Genomic DNA, 19,179 nt, shown 5'->3' with positions numbered 1-19,179 from the left:
TATAATTCATGTATGAGAATAATCTCCATCTGATTCAAACTTTGGGTTTCTTTCAGTTTTATCTACTGAAACAAACTTCTTACCACAGGAGAGAGTTATTTTTGTCCTTGAAAAACGTAGTTATCCTTTGGGATAATAACTAGAGAAATTTTGCTTTTTTCACCGACAACTCAGTCACTTTGCGGGTTTAAACACCATTTTATTTACATATGTGCATGAATAACCAAACGTTTACAATATTTTATTTTGTAAACACCCTATTAAACAAGTACGATAAGAATAGTCTCGAACAAGTTGTGACAAGTGTAAGACTACTTCAGTTCTTACTGCTTTGGTAGAGTTGCGAGAAACAGAATTTGCTATAATGTGTCATGGAGAGCTGGGCAAGATCAACTTCCTTCCTCCACTGTCCTTGCTTCGAGTAACTTAAAAGGTTACTTCTGTCGTTAAAACTCCGTCATGTATGGAATGCACTTTAGCTAATTGCTGTCCATAGGTTTCACGAGCTCCTGTTTTAAGATTATACCACATAATTGGACCCAAACATATTGCGGTAAAACTGGTGGAAAATTATTCTAAGGACCGTTGATAGAGTTGGCCAAGAAGTGAGCTCCGTTTGTAGCGACCAATTTGGCTTGGTTGTGTTAAAAGTATCAAATAACACCATTATCCGGTTGTGATGTTTCTTTTGTATCGAGAAAGACTGAAGATGGTTTAGCTAGAAGCATCTTTTAAGGCCTTCAATTTCAGAATCACTTAGTTACGGCCATTTCCCTCATTTGGAACGCGTTTTCACTGATTTTTATGTGACCTAGTGTTTCAATTTACGTGATATTGAGCATGAAGTTAACAATGTGACCAAATACTGTTAGCTTGTGTGCGTTTGTTGTTTGCTGATCAGATGGTGATTGTTCTTTTTCTTGAGCTTAGCAAACGGTTTGCAAACGTTTGTCACGATTCAAACAGACATCCTTAATATGCGGTTTAGTGAGTATTCCCTCTTTTTCATTCTTCAAGCATTAATAGAAGAGCAACCTACCTAACTGCACACTATTTCTTTGGATCGTGACGAAACTTAAACAAGTCGATTGTCATACTAAACAGACACTTCGACAGCCGCTTGGTCAGCGACCAAGATGAGAATTTCTCATAAAACTGATGCTGTTTTTAACTGGTGATAAACCAGACTTACTGATATTTGATAGTTTTTTTATGAAGATTTCCTAGGGCAATTTAGGATTTTATCATTCAGACGGTAATTACCAACAAATCACGTGTGTGATTCTGCTCACTTTTACGGAGATTCCATTCTAATCCGTGTTTTATTTCATGATCTAAAGTAACGAACCAATTCCGTGACTGATAATAATCTTTTTCAGTATGTGGTACAAGTCATGCTCGACTGGGAACCAGTAGGCTACTTTCAGCATGAAGCTCCTTTGCCATGATGAGATTTGACTGGGCCTGTGTGAACTGGTGGATTCGTCTACTTATTCAAAATGAGACTGCCCACCATGATATCCATTGTGAAGGCAATGGGAATCGTCAACTGTCCACTAACAATATTAGTCCGTTCGAGGCTATATCTGTCTGTTGAGACCTCAGAAATTACCGGTAGTGAACGGCCAACGAGGTTTAATCAACCTGACAAAGGCAGCCGTAGTGAGTGGTATCGGTCCAGCTGAACATCGACGTAGCTTATATGTAGCCCATTCAGCCGTACACTAGTTATCGCAAGATTTGTTCGAACCCTATTTACTTATTGCTTACTTACTTATTTACAGCTCCCCATTTCGTGGGCGAAACTATCACTCAATGAACATATTGCTATGTTTGGTTCAAGCTAAAACAGCTAAAAAAAACCAAGTGAATGCCCTCTGACGCTGAAAGTTCAGGATTTAGCGACGTGAATATGATTAGGGGGAACCAAACATACATGGTGACCCTATAATTTTTTTCGCACCCAGTGTCTGCCATCCTAAATCAATGTATCCACATTATTAACTAAGAAATAGAGGTTCGAGCTTAACTTAAAATTGCCGTCGATTTTGACTTGCTTTCTACTCAGCTTTCTACTCAAAATTTTAACTTCTCAAGAAGAACCTCATTTTCGCTCGTTTTTTTGGCGGGACCTTACTCATTAGGATGCTGATGATTCTCTGAAACGTGAATTCTGTGCAGCGCATTCATCTGAACAATTTTATGAACGAGAGATTCAAATAAGATTCATCTGGATTTCCCGTTAAAACCGAAATGGTGTGCAAATGAGTGTATTTCGCAAATGTCCATTTAAATAATTACTGTTCTGTTGGGTTGGGCCAGTAAAGTCCAGTAAAGTTTTGGCAATAACCTTGGGACCTAACGTTGGCTTCATGTTTTGCTGATGCTGCGTTAAAGCGCCCCGGCAGTCACCGTAGTTTGAACTGGCTGACAAAAAGGGACACCTCCGAGAGAGTTGAGCTGAAATTTCGTCACAACACTAGATCAAGTAAATATTTCGCAGTTGTCCCAGCATTTCATGCGGCTTAGGTTTTCTGCCGTCAGACTAGAGCATCTAAACGCTCAGAACAGTCTTCTTTGTTGTGCATTATTTATGGGCATGTTTCTGAACATACGCAGTGAAACTGCTGAAACTTGCAAGAGTCTGAGTTTGTACTGTGCAAGTGGTGATGCAAAAAAGCTTAAAATACCGAGTGAATGTGCGATCTGGCTTCTGTCGTAGACCACCTTGGTCCAATGAACTGTTGCGACGATCACGTCATCCGTTACGCCTTTTAACCAACGGCACGTGTTCTTATGTGATGGGTTTTAACGTCGACACGGTGGTTTTACGGAGCCTGTCATTGACACCGAATCATTAAGCTGTACATCAAAACGCATACAGTTGGGCGTTGGTTGTTTTGTTTATACGTAATTGCAGTAGTAGTATACTCCATGTCAGATAACCACGACAAACATTTTACATTTTACTCGGCTTACTGTCCATGCCTTGCTCTTTCGTTGATCAAGATACGGTCACCCGTCAACATCACTTTAATGTGTTTGTGAGGTTTGTAGAATTCACATTCAACTCACTCTTGTTTGAACAGTCGTTCTCTCGTCATGGCGCAATTATTCTGGTGAGTTCACGACAAGGATAGACTCGAGTCTCGCTCTCATCAGCGTTGGGGTTTGAACTCCGGATATCTGACGTGCGCGGCGGGCGTATTAATACTACTGGACACAAGAAACACAGTCGTCTCTCAAGCGTAAACACGTTCGCCTGTTCAGACACGAAAATTCACATGTGCTCAGCACTTACTGGGGGATTGGCGGTAACATGTTTACCCTGCAGGTCAGGTGTTCGAAGTTCATACACCCACACGGCCAATTATATGCACCGCTGATGAGTTCTAATAAGAGCGAAACTCGAGTCCAGTGCTTCATCCCTTTGGTTTGGACTCACCAGAATTATTGCACCAGGTCAGGAGGACGAATGTTCAAGCGAGAGTGATGTGAATGTGATTTGTGAAATTGCCTATCAGATGGTAAAGGATTTGCCATGTGCCGATTGCTTCTTACCCGAGCAAAACTCCATCCATCGAATCATGATGGAAACCCGAATAAAACATCCACCAGGATAATATTTTTGTAGGATGTACCCAGAAATAACCCATCATAATGTGCGTTTCATTCTGATTATTTTTGTCATGTACTTGGGCATTTTCATTTCCTTGAACGGACAATAAGAACTGTAATAAAATGCCAGAGCTATTTGAACTTGGACACACCGTGACAAATACTAGTGACTAAATAACAATCGATACCCATGTGTCACAAAACTGTGACTAGCAACAACAGAATGGTGACAGCAGTGGCGCTGGACAACTAGACTACAATATTCACTTATTTATACAAAATCCCCAATGATCACGTTTTTACTTTCGGCTAAAATCAACTTTTGAACGAAGTCATTCCCCAAATCATTGGATGGATCCGTAAAACCTGAATGAATTTTCTTTCTAGCCTTCTCCCATATTTGCGACCCAACCTGCCGTACACGTATAGAAGACCGACCCCGGTCAAATTCAATCTCTTTTTATTGACTTGGCAGCTAGTGAACCTAAGCTTTCTCGATAGAATTGTATGGTTGTGGAACAAAAGGATGACGTCGTGGCTGGCACTCATTTCAGATGACGCGTTCGAAAGCTCTAGGCTTCTTGGTCTCACAACAGCGCATTATCCAAACATGGGTTGTCGCACCACATCACTGCTTCTAATACAACCGGCCGCAGTGCTGACAGAAAGAATACCAACCACTGATAATAAGTGCGTCTGTCTACAAGCATCTAAAATAACCGCAAAAGTCTGCGCAGATATAGCGAACTGGGGGATTTATGACAAGTTGTCGGGAGTCTAGGAGTGCCAATTTTTCCTATGCTTAAGTTTATCTGCTCGATTTTGTGACAAACCTGAAAATTATGTCCTGATTATTTCATAGCTACCTCTGTGGTCCCTATGTGACTAAAGACTTCTCGAAATGCTGCAGCGTTTTATAGTTCCACCGTTGGTGATGTCATGAAGTTTGATCAGGCTGGTTGTAGTAGGATCGGCTTTTGCGAATTTTTCTTGTGTTCACTAAGCTGCATTGGGTTGGTAAGGACGTCTGCTAAGCCTATTTCAACCTCATCCTTTTATCCGCCCATTTCAGCCAATGCTCATTGCTGATGAACTAATAAAGCCTGAAATGTAGACTCAAAAGGGTTCAGTGCCAGGTTTCAGTAAGCAATTGCATGGACTTTTAGTCATTAACTCGAACACTCTGGATATAAATTACTTCCAAAAATGCTATTGAAAATGGTCGGAAGTTGAGTTTTCTAGAGGACAACTCGCGTTCCATCCTGGAAAGTGGAGCACCGATGACACACGGACTGTCTAATTCTCCTAACACACACAATGAAGAAAATATCCGACGCTAACCCAGTTGTCGGCCAGTGAGTGATAGTATCAAGTTGAAAGATCGCCCGTTCGAGTCAGCGGAACAAATAATTAAACAGTCAAGCGTTTGAAAGCTCAGAAGTCATCGCATCTATTCGAAAAAGCAGAATAACCTGAACCCGGAGTATTTCAATGGATTCAGCATGAAAATTCATTCCTCTTCCGATAATTACATCATGAAGGAGAAACGTTATTGATAATTCCTTCACGCATGATGTCCAACATAACGTTTCTTTCTTTACGACTTTGACCAACTAGTAGATTTGGCGGCAGACATGTATCCTAGGAATGGACCCTGAAATAAAATAGTCAGCTTCAACAATATCTAATATCTGATCAATTCAGTCAAAATAATAAGCGTTTATACTGAGGCCTGTACGTGTTATTAAATTCAAAGCATCCAGATTCTCAGTACAGTCTGCACAATACTTTTAGGCAAGACCACAAAAGCATACTTTTAGCAAAAGCATGTTTTTATACGTTCGTTATCTCTCCCGCGCACTGAATATAGCAGCTTTTCAGATAAATGTCTTCCCTAAATGACCATCGCAAATAGCCCCTCTTTGATACTGTGACTTGAACTTAAGCACAGAGCTTATACCACCCAATAAACCGTTGTAAATTTATGTGAACAACGCTGTAGGTGTTTCAGAAAAAAATCGTTCAGCTGTAGCATCCTTTTGGTGTCTAACTGCAATGCAACCAGAAGGAAACACGAGGGGTGGGATACCGACAAATTGCCCAAGCCTAGACAGGGGAAGTCAAGAGGCAAATATCGGGTTCGAACCACGGACCTTCCGGTCAGTAAATTCGCGCTCTAACCACTGAGGCATCTCAGAGGTGTCAGAAGTGTCATATGCTATTTCGATATGGACCAGGATGTGCACAAGGAATTAACTAGATGTACGCTTATAAGCACAGCACACAAGAGTGCTCGAGTTCTTAACTCATTGTGTGTAGATGTGTGGCTAAAACCTACCTCATGCGAGGAAGTTGACAGAACAGTTGGTCAAGCACTTGTCAAACATATTTCTTCTCGAAAGTGCTCACCAACACATTTAACTCAGCAGAGGAAAGTACGGTGCTTCGTGTGTGATTTATGGAGTGAAGAGATAACGATATCACTGACTGTGTCGGTTGATACCAGCTGTGAGCGAACGCTCTGAGCTGCGAGATCCATTTTACCGTAGGTCAAGTGAGGACGCATCCCTTTTTTGGAGAATCAAGATTAGTTTTTTGGGATGCACTTATCTTCCTAGGCAACTGGAGAGGTTGCAGGTAGACGTACGTGATAGTGTGACTGTGTAATTTGACCATGTCATGTGAGTGTTCATTTACTTTTTCAACCAATGTTGTTCCGTCCTCGCGAAGATAATCCTAAATAAAACCATTAATGCCATCCCCTTGAAGTATCAAATGATCATATAATACTGCTTCTTTTGGTAAAGGGTGATGCTTTGGATGTAGGTGACTTATCGAAGGAACCTTCAGTTCTCATCCAGTCGAGCAAGGGGAAAATTGCCACATGTCTGCCATGGGTAATACGATCGAATTAACTTCTGTTCTTCGCTCAGTTGATTTTTTTCCACGTGACCAGTTTGTGTAACTTCAACCTTCTTTGCCATGGATCATGTGTCCTGGGTATGCAGTCACAAGGCTCCAAAACAAATACACGACAGGAAGGCGAACAGCCCGAAAGATAAGGAGCAACTGGAACTCGAAGGTCGCTGTTTTATCCCCGCCAGATAGCGATACGTAGTTTTGAACCTAACCCAACATCCTGAAGTGTAACGTGAACATAATATGCGATGTGTCAGTAACGTCGTGGTCTCTTACAAAGGCTGAGTAATTCTTACTGGTGATCACACCCAAACAGCACGAATACAGGTTGTTCACCCGGTTAGTGCGAATTGTGGAGCTTACTGTATATGCTTTTAACTCCGCACACAGTGTCAATAATAAGTATTGAAATGGAGATTTTCGGTTTGAAAACCTAACATTCGTGTTTTTGAATTCCGGTTGGACGTATATGTTGTTTTTGTACACTGGATGCCGCGGTGTTTTAAATGTACTATTTACGTTCGCCCTATTCGGTACATGCCGAGTCCAATCTTTGTCAGTTACCTAATCCAGTGTGAGGTACGCTAATCTTGCCTACTTGTGCATTCAGATTTCAGACAACCTCAACGATATCTGAACATTCAGCTCGCCGCAACAAGGCGAGCTAAGAGCGACTTAGAAGTTGTACTTGATAGTGACAGGGCTACAGTCAGTTGGAACGCCAGCAGACACAACAAAAAGACATCGATCAACTTCCTGTTTGTGAGACTCCTTACTATGTTGGCCGGACGGACCGCATGGGGGTGATATCAGCTGACATCCATTCAAGGATCCTTCCGTCCGGGGACTTGGGGCGATAAACATCCTGCCATAGTAGCTTTTGGATCACCAGAAGTGGGCAGCCGGAAGAAAGTTGAGGGTGATGATGCGGTTTGCTCAAATACTTTGCTTGTATCTCGAATTCTTGTTTCTGATGCACAGCCCACGTGAATCTCAAGCAAATCCAGTGTAAGAGCAAGAGCAGCTTGTTGTTCTGCTCGCTCCAGAGTGCGGACAGTGAAAGCAGCCAGATAGCCCAGACGTTGAGGCGTGAAGGTTAATTTCGAGATGTCTGAAGATATCGGTATCGAATGACGCGCAGATATTGCTTGCGAAACCGATGCATGATGAACGGATTCATCAGTCCTAACTGCTGGGCCTACAGGGGCGGAGTGGGGAGAGGAGGAAGAAACTACATTCTTGGCGATACCGCATTCTCGTCTCACAGCAACTGCATAATCGAATACGGAGTTGTAGACACTAGCTGTCTTGTAAAGTGGACGTGCTACCGCGGCTTACCAACAGGGTTAAGTTTGGGACTGAAATTTATCGAGTCTCAGTACTCCGCTTAACCTAAGAGAAGTAGACGTTTGATGGGCTTTAAAATGTACTCCACAACTGTGAATAAGGAAACTGCATCAACATCATACATACTGATGGCACCAAGCAGCAATAACTACTTGCATTAACTGAAGGTATTTATCACTTTATTGGTATTTAGTTAGTTTACAAGTCTAGATTTTCTGAAGTCCGTCCGAGATCTAATCAAAGCCACCTGGTCAGCATCTGTTGTCAGTATCAGTCATATATTTTGAGAGACACAAAATTACGACAGTTTAGAACTGAAATGACCAGAATATGCAAGGGGTTCAAATGACTTCTGATGGACCAGCATTTACCCCGAATGGGGCATTCTCCAATTTGGTGTCATAAACAGAGCTTTTCAATATTCAAAAGCTAAATAAAAATCCTTATTAACAGATCAGACGCAGTGAATTTTTTCTCTCTAGTATATAAGATGCTACTTCCACTAAAAGAGTGCTTTTGGGGATCTTTCCTCATCCCATGCAATGACAGATTCTCCGTCGCTGAGACTTCCTGAAGAAGTGCGTAAACATTTAGATGTTGGATAAGATGGTGGTCGCTTAAGTGGGCAGGTACAAAGGGGACTACACTCCCCAGGTCTAATCTAAATCTCCACCCATCTAGGATTCGTTAGTCGAACCGGCATGGCGAACGAATGTGATTATCCACAGTCGTAGGGGCATTCAGAAACTTATCGGCAGAGTTGCAATACTTCAAGCAAGAGTTTTGAAGAGGAATCTCTGTAATTACTCGCTAGTGACTTTTCCTGTGGGGTGTTACCCTGGAATCACCCTATACTTTTTCGCTCCCCTAATGCATCTTCTTTTGCTTTTATGTTACTTCATTCACGACATGCTTCTGAAGGTTAATAATTTCTCTTGTAATGGTGCTCCCCACATCTTCTGACCCAAATTCGTTCTGGTGAAACTTTTGGTCATTAGATTATAATGAAAAAAAAACAGACGGTCCAATAGCCTCCGCCGCTTGTTTCACTTACGTCACGAGAGCGAGGCTACGAAAAAGACACTACTCATACAGCACTCAAAATACACACCCTGTGTAACTAATTGAATGGCGCAGTGGCAAATGAAGAAGAATACAAGTCTGACCTATTGTGCGTAAAATTACTGTCAGATTATTACAATTATATGAGCTCTACATTCCCCTTGTCCCTCCTCAATAACGGTTGACTAATTGGCTCTACCAACGAACTAGAAATATCATCGCTTGGAGTGACATTCGGAATCAGGTACATCTTCCAGTAGGACGGACACATTCTTGATGTCATTTGAATCAACCTATTGGTTGCCGTCTTTTTTGGTCAAAGTCAGTCCAAGACTTACGCCCAATCTCGAAAATCTCACTTAGTCATATATATATATATATATATATATATATATATATCATTATCAGCTGCTATATCCGCGTACTTGTCGTACGGTGGTTATAGCTACCACAGTTTCGTCCACCGATGATTCTTGGAGGTAGGGTAGGTAGCTGCGCATTGGAGGCGGGAGCTGATAAATTAGTGCATAAATACAGCACTGTAGGGGGAATGTCTAGTGGGGGGGTTCGGAAGGGAGCTATGCATTGAAGGCAATACCTTGGATGCATGAGCACCGTAGAGGACGCGACTGGGTTGCTTCAAAGTTGTCACAGGATCTTTGTGCCATTGGTTGACAGTGGTTGTGGACACGAAGACCTTTTCTGATGCGAACGACATTCCAAAATTCAATCATTCAGGTTTTGGACCACTACGAAGTAGAACTGCCTCCTAATCAGGTCGGAAAACCAGTGCTGGTCAGTGACTCTCGGATACTGCAACAGCCGACTATGGTTATAATCAACCGTCGTAATAATCTGTTTCTTGAGCTATGATAAGTTCATACTGCAGGGCATGAGCCTACCAATGCTGGTTCCTCTTTTCCCCGAATATATCTGGTGGTTGCGCGTATGCAAAAAATTAATCTGAGAAAGATGTCATAGTTTTTTATGGATGAAGTCTTTCACAATTTGAACTTGTTCTCCCTAATGGATGTCTCTTTTCATTTACATAGCCAAATGTACTATAAAAATGGCACCCATTAACTCACAAAAGGTCGGTGAGTCAAACCCAAAAAGAATTAATCAGATGTGCCTATTACCAGTCCTGATGTGCGTAGCACAAATAGAAAATATGTTTATCCCAAAATGCAAGTTCCTAAATAAAGGTGGGTCACTCTTTTCACGTTTTCGGAATGGCGCACTTTGTTATTCAAATCATAGTCTCAGACTTCCAATTTCCAGGGAGGAACTCGGACCTGCTGTCTCTGGTGGGTTCTGTTGAGGCGTGCTGGAGCACATGTGCATTAGTAAAGGTCTATTTTAAAATTAGCTCCGTCAGTTATTGAGGATCTTTTACACCTTATTGTTGACACGAACATCTATTTCCACAATAGCAGTTTATTAATGAGCGAAATGATCGACGGTTTAGCATGTTCAGTTGGAATTTTGATGTTTACGCCAAGCTTTTCTCTCCTTCAGCTCTGGATCCTTCCATTCCCGTCTTGGCCGTGTGCGGAGGTACAGATCTGAATGAGGATGTACGCAATCCGGACTATCTCCGACAGATGACCGAGAGTGTGGCCCGTAGTCGGTTCGTTCCATTTAATTGAGCCAATTTTGAGTGCATTGTAGAGCGGTAGTTCTGTTTGCTCCATTTATGCTAAAAAAGTTTCGAGAGTTATGGGTAAGTGTTCATTTTGCTTCTGTTCTATCACCTTTGAATGTACATTCACCATGTCGGAATTTGTGTTATCTGTATGTTATACATATGTTAGTTTTGGGAACCTTTGTCCCTTCGAAAAAAACCACGTGAACCAGAACTAGTCTCGTCCAATGTGTTCACTTCTGAGGGGCAAGAGTTAACCTATGAAGTAATGTTTGGCGTCTTCCGGAATTGTTATTCCCACAAGACAACTTGATTTTGTGGTAAAACCCGGACACTGGGGTTTGAATCGTTTCACAAATTACTATGATTATTAATTTGTTTTTGGGCCTGTATGAATGAGATCCGAGGGCCAGCATAAAGTGTACAGTGTTGTTTGACTTCCACGGTGGTTTGGTTCAATACTCGGTGTAAAAGTAATCGTTGTTCATCTGATTAACACGCGGTGCTGTATGTAAGCATGCTTAACCGATTCCAAGGTAACAAATTGCTGATAGCTACCACCTCTGTTGTTCAAACCTGATTCTTCTGGATAGTGACAGTCTGTGAATTCGCGAAACGTTAGGTAAATTTCAGGTGTTTCGTCGGTGAAGTGTGACTTACTCATGCAGTACTTGGCATTGTTGATTTATTACTACCTTGTAGTTGTGTTTTTATCTATTATCATGACAAACGACAGGATACTTTATGCTGGAAATGCAATCACATGGTGTTAACTTGGATAGGGTGATGACTGAAAGATTAAAAAAAACATTTTGTTGTGCCATGCTCTTGTAGACTAATCCTGAATCTGCCAGCTTTTAGACCAAACTGCAGTTTGCGGCCTTGACTAGCCTGTGATACGTATAAATTATTGAGTATGGATACTCGAAATCAAAGCCTAATCTTTTATGAGCCCAACATCTATTGCCTGAAGTTGAGGTCACGTACATGAGTTTTGTTCAGTATTCGTTTTCCCCCACTTCTAAATAAGGATCTGGCCAACATCAAAGAATTTAACTAATATTTTCAGGTGAAATTCACTGCGCACCTACAAGCTTTTTATCACTTACTATCCTACTCAGATTGTCAGGTCTTTTCTGAGGACTCATGAAGTTAAGCAATGAGATGATTGGTTGAATAGTACAGGAGCCAACCGAATCTAAAGTTTTGTACATAACGGAAATTTCACAGCTGTCCAAGCACTTCGTATGCTCGGGTCATTGTGACCGATCTATCAACTCCACGTCATGAGACACAATGAAAACGGAAGCCTTCGTGAGAATGAGTTATTTGGAATCCAACTACGTAACTCTCCACAAGAAGAACACTTATGATGGAGAGCCCAAATAGTTATAGTGTGGGATTCGCTTCTCTTGGATCAACGAGTTTTGTCAACCACAGGAGCAAAGAACACGGAATGGCTGTCATCCGAATCAGATTGGCCGGTTGGCAGTGGTCAAATTGTCCAATGCTTCTGCACCTGCTGACTCATGGACGGAACAAAACTGTGTGCTCCATGCAATTTTTTTCGTCAATCTTGACGGACTGAATTAGGTCGGGGGAGAATATGCAGACACCTGTTTTCAGTCACCACTCGATTCACAGAAGGTGGCATAACGATCAACCAGCGATCAACCACCGAAGCGCTGGTTTCAATTTCAAGACCTCTCTTTTCCTCAAGTTGCACAAACTCTCCCGGGGGAACTCATTAGTGTGTAGTCAAGTTTGAATTCGACAACCTGGAAGTATTCCATTAACCATAGAACCATTGAGGCTGTCGCTCCTAGAATGACGGTATCAGGCAAAATGGAGCGAAATTATATTGGCTACAGTTATTGCAACTGAGCTGTTACTCACAAGGCTTATTTTGCTTGGATGTTTGCGTCTCTCAGTTTCTCAGTTCCACTGGCTGAAACCCTAGTAGGAAGATAGAACTTCTCTCTTGTGGCTTGCTCGTTTTGCATCTTTTGTGACCCACCACGTCTGAAGGATTCTCACTGCTGCGCAGATTGTCAGAACCTATAACGATCTGAGATAGAAATCACCGATTCTTAAACTTGCTTAAAGGCTGTCCCAACATCACTTGATTCCACACTCTACTCTTCAGCTGACAATAGATAAGCAGTCTTTGGAAGCCCGGCTCTGACCAGTTGTTCCGAGTGACCCAACCAACTGGGCTGGTTTTGCATTCGATTACATATGTGTTTGTTCTTCGGAGAACCTCGTTGTTCCAGATTCCTTATGCACGGTTAGAGCAAAGGGGTTTCCACAGAATTCGCAAATGAAACTGGTCACGGTCACTAACGTGCCGTCCAATTAGTGTTTAGGTTTGGCGCTAGTGAACACGACACGCTGGACCCATGCGCCGCACTCTTGTTACCGATGCAACTTTGATGATCGCTTTGAGCACGTTTCTCAAGGAGATCAAATACCAAGCGTCCATTTTACTATTGCGCAAAGACTCTAGGGATAATGTGCCGATAAGGCAACAGAAACTTACTACCCCACACGTATCCAATTTATTGTGTTAAGTCCGTGGTGTGAGCTGATGGAAGGAAAGTATTTTGTGAACACATTTAAACCAAGGCGAGATACAGTTGAACTGAGGTCCGTAGGACGGTGCTTCTACTCCGCTTCAGGAAGGGGTACTAAAGCGAAAGAGTCCACAAAGCGCAGCGTAAGAACGTCGGTGAATAAACACTCCAAACAGAATAGATAGCTATCAAACTGGTACCGAATTGGCGTACAACGTTCGCAGTGATCCTAATTCTCTGCGATGAAGGCAGTAAGCCAGCGGCTCTAGGGAGTGCGGATAAGAACACAACTCTGCTTAATTGCTGTAGTGGCATCGCACTCAATTTGGCTAATCGTTCAGGCTTGCATTCTAGCATGCGCAGCTTTGTTGGGATTGACAAATTTATCCGAACGACCAGTTTTATGATGATTCACAGTGCTTCTGTGTCGACTGGATAGAAGGCTATGACAATGTCCACCTACAGCCTCTAGACCAGCTGGTGCTGTCCACAATATTTCTCCTATACTGCTATGCTCGTTTTGAGGCCATAATCTAGTCAGCCATACTTCGACTGCTTTAAAATCCACACTGGTCTACAGGAATGTTTTGTTGATTAGGCCGGGTTAACACAACTATTTTGTGTTTAGAGGCGTACACGCCCAGAATTTGAACGAGTCTATGTGACAGACGATATCCGCCGATAGTGAGAATATGCTCGTCACTCAAAGTTCACACGCCGCATACTTAATACATTATCCATTGTCGCTCAAGAGAGTTACCAGAGGGTTGCAGTAGCATCTGTCAATCTGCCAAATCGTTGCCAACTCCCGCGTCGAAAGGAAACAATAGAAGTCGCACATATGATCTTTCTTGTCAACTGATGATTGAAGTTGTTCTCTTCCTTGTCTGAGCGTGGTAAAACTTGTCCTGGGAAGTCGAAATAAAATGGTTATCATTCAGCGACTCATGTAACTTTTATTCAACCACCATTCCCTGATTCATCAGGATTCATATGACACTGTATTCACACTAGACTTACTATGGTGAAAAGTAAAACAGGAACGAGCCTCTGGTAGCTTCTTCTCATGAGTTAGCCACATTTTACTGAGTGCAGCTAGATCATTTCCGCTACGTCTGAGTCACCTCACAACAACAGCAGCAGCCCGCTTTTTTAGCCTGTTCATCAGATCATACTATAGCTGAGTTGTTACGTCCCAAGTTCTGAGTAGCAAGGTACTTTTGGGAAAGTGAAGGTTTTGTGGCTGTTGAGAATGGATATAAGGACTCTGTTTCAGTACTCCATTCTCAGCCTTCGGCCTCAAGAACTGAAGCATAGGCACTAGTGCGCTAATCTAACCTAACATAGCAGGGGAAAGTGCAACTGCTAACGCTACGGTAGGTGATTTCTGAGCAGCACCGGATCCTTGAGTCTGAAAACCTTTCGATGGCGTTGGATAATGCGTCGTCGACCGATCGCTGGATGGTCCGAGTGTGAGGTTTTTAATACCGAATCTTATCAATCCGTCCTAAATTAGGGGACACTACATGGAGTGGAATTAAGACGTTGATCGCTCTGGACAAATACGTTATCATTATTACACTCCTGTCACCCTGTATTGTTCAGATTTTCGTGATACAGAGAATTGCCTCTTTTTGTCGAATTGATATGAAGTGTTTGAACCGAAGGGGAATAGAGTCCATCCGATTCGACCCACACAATCAGTGCGGTACTAGAGTCCAGCCATCGTCGAAGGCGCCAACTTTAGTTTTGCTGGAAAACTAGATGATTACACAGTAGAACACTCAGCGTAGTGTGGTATTTTCACGGTACTCCCTTGTCAGGTCACCAAACCACATACAGCCGATTAAAAGTCATTGTGGTCTTAGCAAAAAAGTAAACGGAATGATGTAGTAACCAGCTACAGAATAAGAATGTCCATGGTTCCGCACCCACCCCAAACATAAAACAGACCTTAGCTTGAATCAATTCTGCCGCTTTGACCTAGGTTACTACTTTGGCATTTCACACACTCTTACTGGGTTCAAAAAACATCTATCATGGAATGTTTCTTATGTTAAAGTAGCGTTTCTGACTTAAAGCTGGAATAATTTAATTCATACCTTACCGTTTCGAACTGTGCAATCCTATACGTAAGTGACCCGTTCAAACCCGTATTGGAGCGCTTTCAATTCCTCAAGCCTAATAAATGTGCTACTTACCATGAGGTATTTAAGTGCAAGCATATTGCAGCCATAAAAAAATACTACCCCACAGAGGAATAATTTTGCAAAAAAGAGCGGCTCGTGATAACTAAGAATGGTGCCACTCGTAAGCTTAGTTGACTGACACTAATGCCATTCTCAAATTGAAATTTTGATGCCCTACCCGGGGACCCCCACAAAGCAAAATTTGCCCCCATCATTAGCCTAACGACATCCGGTTTTCGACATATTTCTGCCATGGTAGTCCGTTGTTGTGTCAAGTTTCAAACTGTGGTAAGCATAAAGAAGGCAATACCTTTAGACCAATAAGTTTATAAATTTTTTTTGCGATGCATTATTAAGTGAGTTAAATGCAGCCATCACCGCTTGAGCAAGCCTGACTCAATTAGCTCATGAGGTACGCACTAATAACGATTCTCAATAAGGACAAAACACCGGTAAATGGTGCTCGGCTTCCCAGAAATCTTCCCCTACGGGACGAAATCTCATTACAAATTCCAAAATCTCAGACTGATGACAAACTGGAAGTTCGCTACCCCTTTGTACTTTCGAAAGAGCTGCGTAGTTAGTCTGTGTAATGTGTGATAAATGAATTTAAACCGTCTGCTATCTGTTGATTTTGTAGCTCCAAGAGCTCATAGAATCCCGCATACCAACACAGTTTTAATCTAAGATAAGACATCTAAAAACTTTCGGCTGTATTTTGGCGAAATCTTAATTATGTTGCCCATTGATCACCATAGATATTCCAACCTGATAGAATTTGTCCGATCGATTGCATTCAACATTTCAGATAGAGCTAACTGTATGAAGGAAACTAAAACAGCGTTAGAAAAAAATTGAAAGCATCGTCTCTGTTGGTCTACTTGATCTTGCAATTTTACGGAAACGTCTTATCGTCCTAGCCTTTGATAACAATATGAAGGCGTACTAGACAGCTGCCAGCCATTTCGTTAAACTCACGTCCACTAAAGAACAGGCTCACATCTATGAATAGATAAACGCAGTTAACTAACCTGTAGCGGCTTCTCCTATTAACTGATCTCATTTGAGTTGAGCATGAGTGAAAAAAGTGACTGAGAAATCAAACGAAAGATATTTTTTGGGAGTTACTGTCTCCGAATACTGGTGTGTTTATCACATGTACCTGGCGTACTGCAGACTCAAGAAAAGTAACCTCCTAGGAATCCGTGAATCCAATAAAATTCTTCTGTTGGTGGGGTGGCGCTATCAATATTTTAAGTAAGAGAAAATTTTCGTAAGCATATTTCGGGAAAATGAGTGAATTCGTCCAATTTCTCTCGAACCACACTCGTCACGTCTTAGAGTGATATTTAATAGGAACCACTTTTCCAAGTGGGCGCCTTAGAGTTAAATCGCAGAGCACTATCTTATGACTGTCTCTCTTTTAGTATCCCGAGGAAATCAGGCATCCAAAGCCACATAAAAATGGCAGTTCTCAGCTAATCCCCTGCCGACTCTGAAGTGATCTATTTGCCATGCGTTTTGGCGCATATTCTTTTGTTACCTGAATACATATAAAGGTTTTTATCCGCCTTTTTTGGAGGGAACGGCATACGAATAGTGTGGGCAGTCCTAGTCACAGTTATGAGATTGACGCATTGCATAGTCAACGGCTCTCCGACCGCTGCAAAATCTGCACTAGTCTTTAGGTCTACAGAAGACTTGTACTTCCACACCAAGTTGTAAGGTAACTGGTATAGACGTTCCTGATTGTGAAGTGTGTGGTCACCCGTAAATTTGGAGAGAATGAATGTTCGGTAAGCAACGGAAGACAATAATTTTCGGAGAGAAGTGGTAAATTTACCATTCATAAGGATATGCCAAAGTACACCAGAATGAGTCCTATTTTGGTGCATACAAGCTCATTCCCCCAGAGTATAGCGATAGGGAAAATCAAATTGATTGTAACTACCCTTTTGCTATACTTTTCCTTTGTTATGTATCAGCCATCCTATCCAGGACTGGTGGATATTATACCGCAAGGTAAGTTTCACATTGGATGAGGAGAATTTATTCAGCAACAAAGCCTTCCACATGTACTTGTACACTAAGTGGTTTCGCCTATCGTTTCTGCTTTCACAGGACCTGTTTTAATGTTTTTTGCCCACAACGACCACTCCCTTGGGATGTGTTCAGCTTTCCCGGTAAATCGATTTCCAAATAGGGAAGCGCTATGTTGAAAACGGGATGCTGTATTTTTGTTTTTCGTGTTTGAAATTGCTCACGCTTAAAAAAATTGTGGACTGTCCTCCGGTCGTCAGACTATAGGCTAACAGAAGGGCCGTATCCAAACTTGCGTGTTCACTCAATGAAAATGCTCTCTCTCAGCATGATTTTTGCATTTCAAATAATCGACTTGTTCTCACAAGAGAACTGTTACTGCTTACATGCACAAGCTCTTTTAGCCTGTTGACTATACAGGTGAATGCTCTATACGACTAGTTCAGAACTGCAGGTATTTAATTTTTGTTAGTAAATGTGTACTCGCTATAAGACAGTTAGTATCAAAGTTCAACACCCTATACAAAGTCCTCAGTCGGGTGGACGCAGCTCTTACTAATACGTAACTTGACTAACCGTGCCGAATTGAAAATGCATGGAGTAGATATGACGGATAAAGTTGTTGTCCCGCTGCGACTTATAGGATCAGATAAATTAAAGTGTAAATAAATGAGCGGTAAGTCAAGCATCAACCTAATCCTGCTGATTGTGGGAGTCGTTATGAGCACAAATCTATAGACTGCGGAGAGAGTTTATATCCGGACTGCATGCTAAAACATGTGAACTGTTTCCAACAGAATGATAACAAGAGCAGATACAAGCCATTGACTCGCTTAGCGCCTAACGAATAGTGGCTTTCTAAAACATGTTATGAATGCACGTGGTTTCGGGAAGTGATTGGAGAAAATCCGTATAACTTACTTCGAATCAAGGTCAGAGCTAAGTGCAAATCAAGTAACACTTCAGCTACTGAGGAACCGCGTTTCTTCTTGTCTAAAAAGCAAACGAAAGTCCGTTTGTTGCAGAACATCCTAGACTTAGTGCCAGAAACTTGGAAGAAGACGAAAAACTTACCTTCTCAGTGCACAAAAAACTGCGTTCATCAAAAGCAACATCTGGTTCCAACATTATAAGAGAATGAAGTTCGAGACAAAGTGACGAAGATCCGGTCGATCTTGTGGTGCTGATTGCCACTCATTGTTTGGAACAGCGATTTTAACCTTAAAAAGTGGCCAGTTTTCTTCTTCATAGAGAAGCAGTATAACATTTTGAGCGGCCGTGTAAGGTTTTGTCGCTAAAGTATCCTAGCGTACTGACTGAAGCAACACTTGTCCAAAGGTATGGTCATATGAAGAAACATTTTACAACTATGAAGCTACTAAGGAGGTAGTCTTCCTCCAGTTGAATGCCTGCAAAACGGCGACTCTCAGATGTGTGCGTGTTTGTCTATTCCATACTGGGATCATCGTGAATGCTTTTCAACACTGTAGTAAATCTGGAACGCTAATGATATTTGCCATTGTAATATCTACCGAATTTGTACACATACGGGTTACATCCAATAACAGAAAAAAGCTCAAATCATTGCCGCATTAACTTTTCATGATTTGTGTTTCCTTTTTGTGGTATGCCAAATTGCAAATCTTTTCCAACCGGGATTCCTGATGGGGTCCTTCGCTGATCATAGGAAACTGCGTACCACATGGTGTTATTTCAAACTAGCAACTGGTCCAAGGACAATATTCTTCCCATTCACTGTGTCTCCCACCCGCTTTATACATTTGCA

At 41.9% G+C, this 19,179-nt stretch overlaps 1 protein-coding gene across 1 annotated transcript in view; it reads left to right on the top strand.

The window, feature by feature from the left end:
* T265_04022 (hypothetical protein) overlaps nt 1-19,179 on the top strand; it is a gene marked incomplete at both ends in the record, with an annotated part of 88,034 nt that overhangs the window by 7,560 nt on the left and 61,295 nt on the right. Inside the window, 2 exons of the mRNA XM_009168640.1 lie at nt 10,465-10,669; nt 17,339-17,375. Coding sequence (XP_009166904.1) covers nt 10,643-10,669; nt 17,339-17,375 — 64 coding nt within the window. The remainder of the gene's footprint in view (nt 1-10,464; nt 10,670-17,338; nt 17,376-19,179) is intronic.

This window comes from Opisthorchis viverrini (assembly GCF_000715545.1).
Source record: "Opisthorchis viverrini unplaced genomic scaffold opera_v5_62, whole genome shotgun sequence".
Classification (NCBI taxonomy): Eukaryota; Metazoa; Platyhelminthes; class Trematoda; order Opisthorchiida; family Opisthorchiidae; genus Opisthorchis; species Opisthorchis viverrini.
Note: the sequence above shows the minus strand (reverse complement) of the source record. Positions and strands in the feature narration are given on the sequence as shown.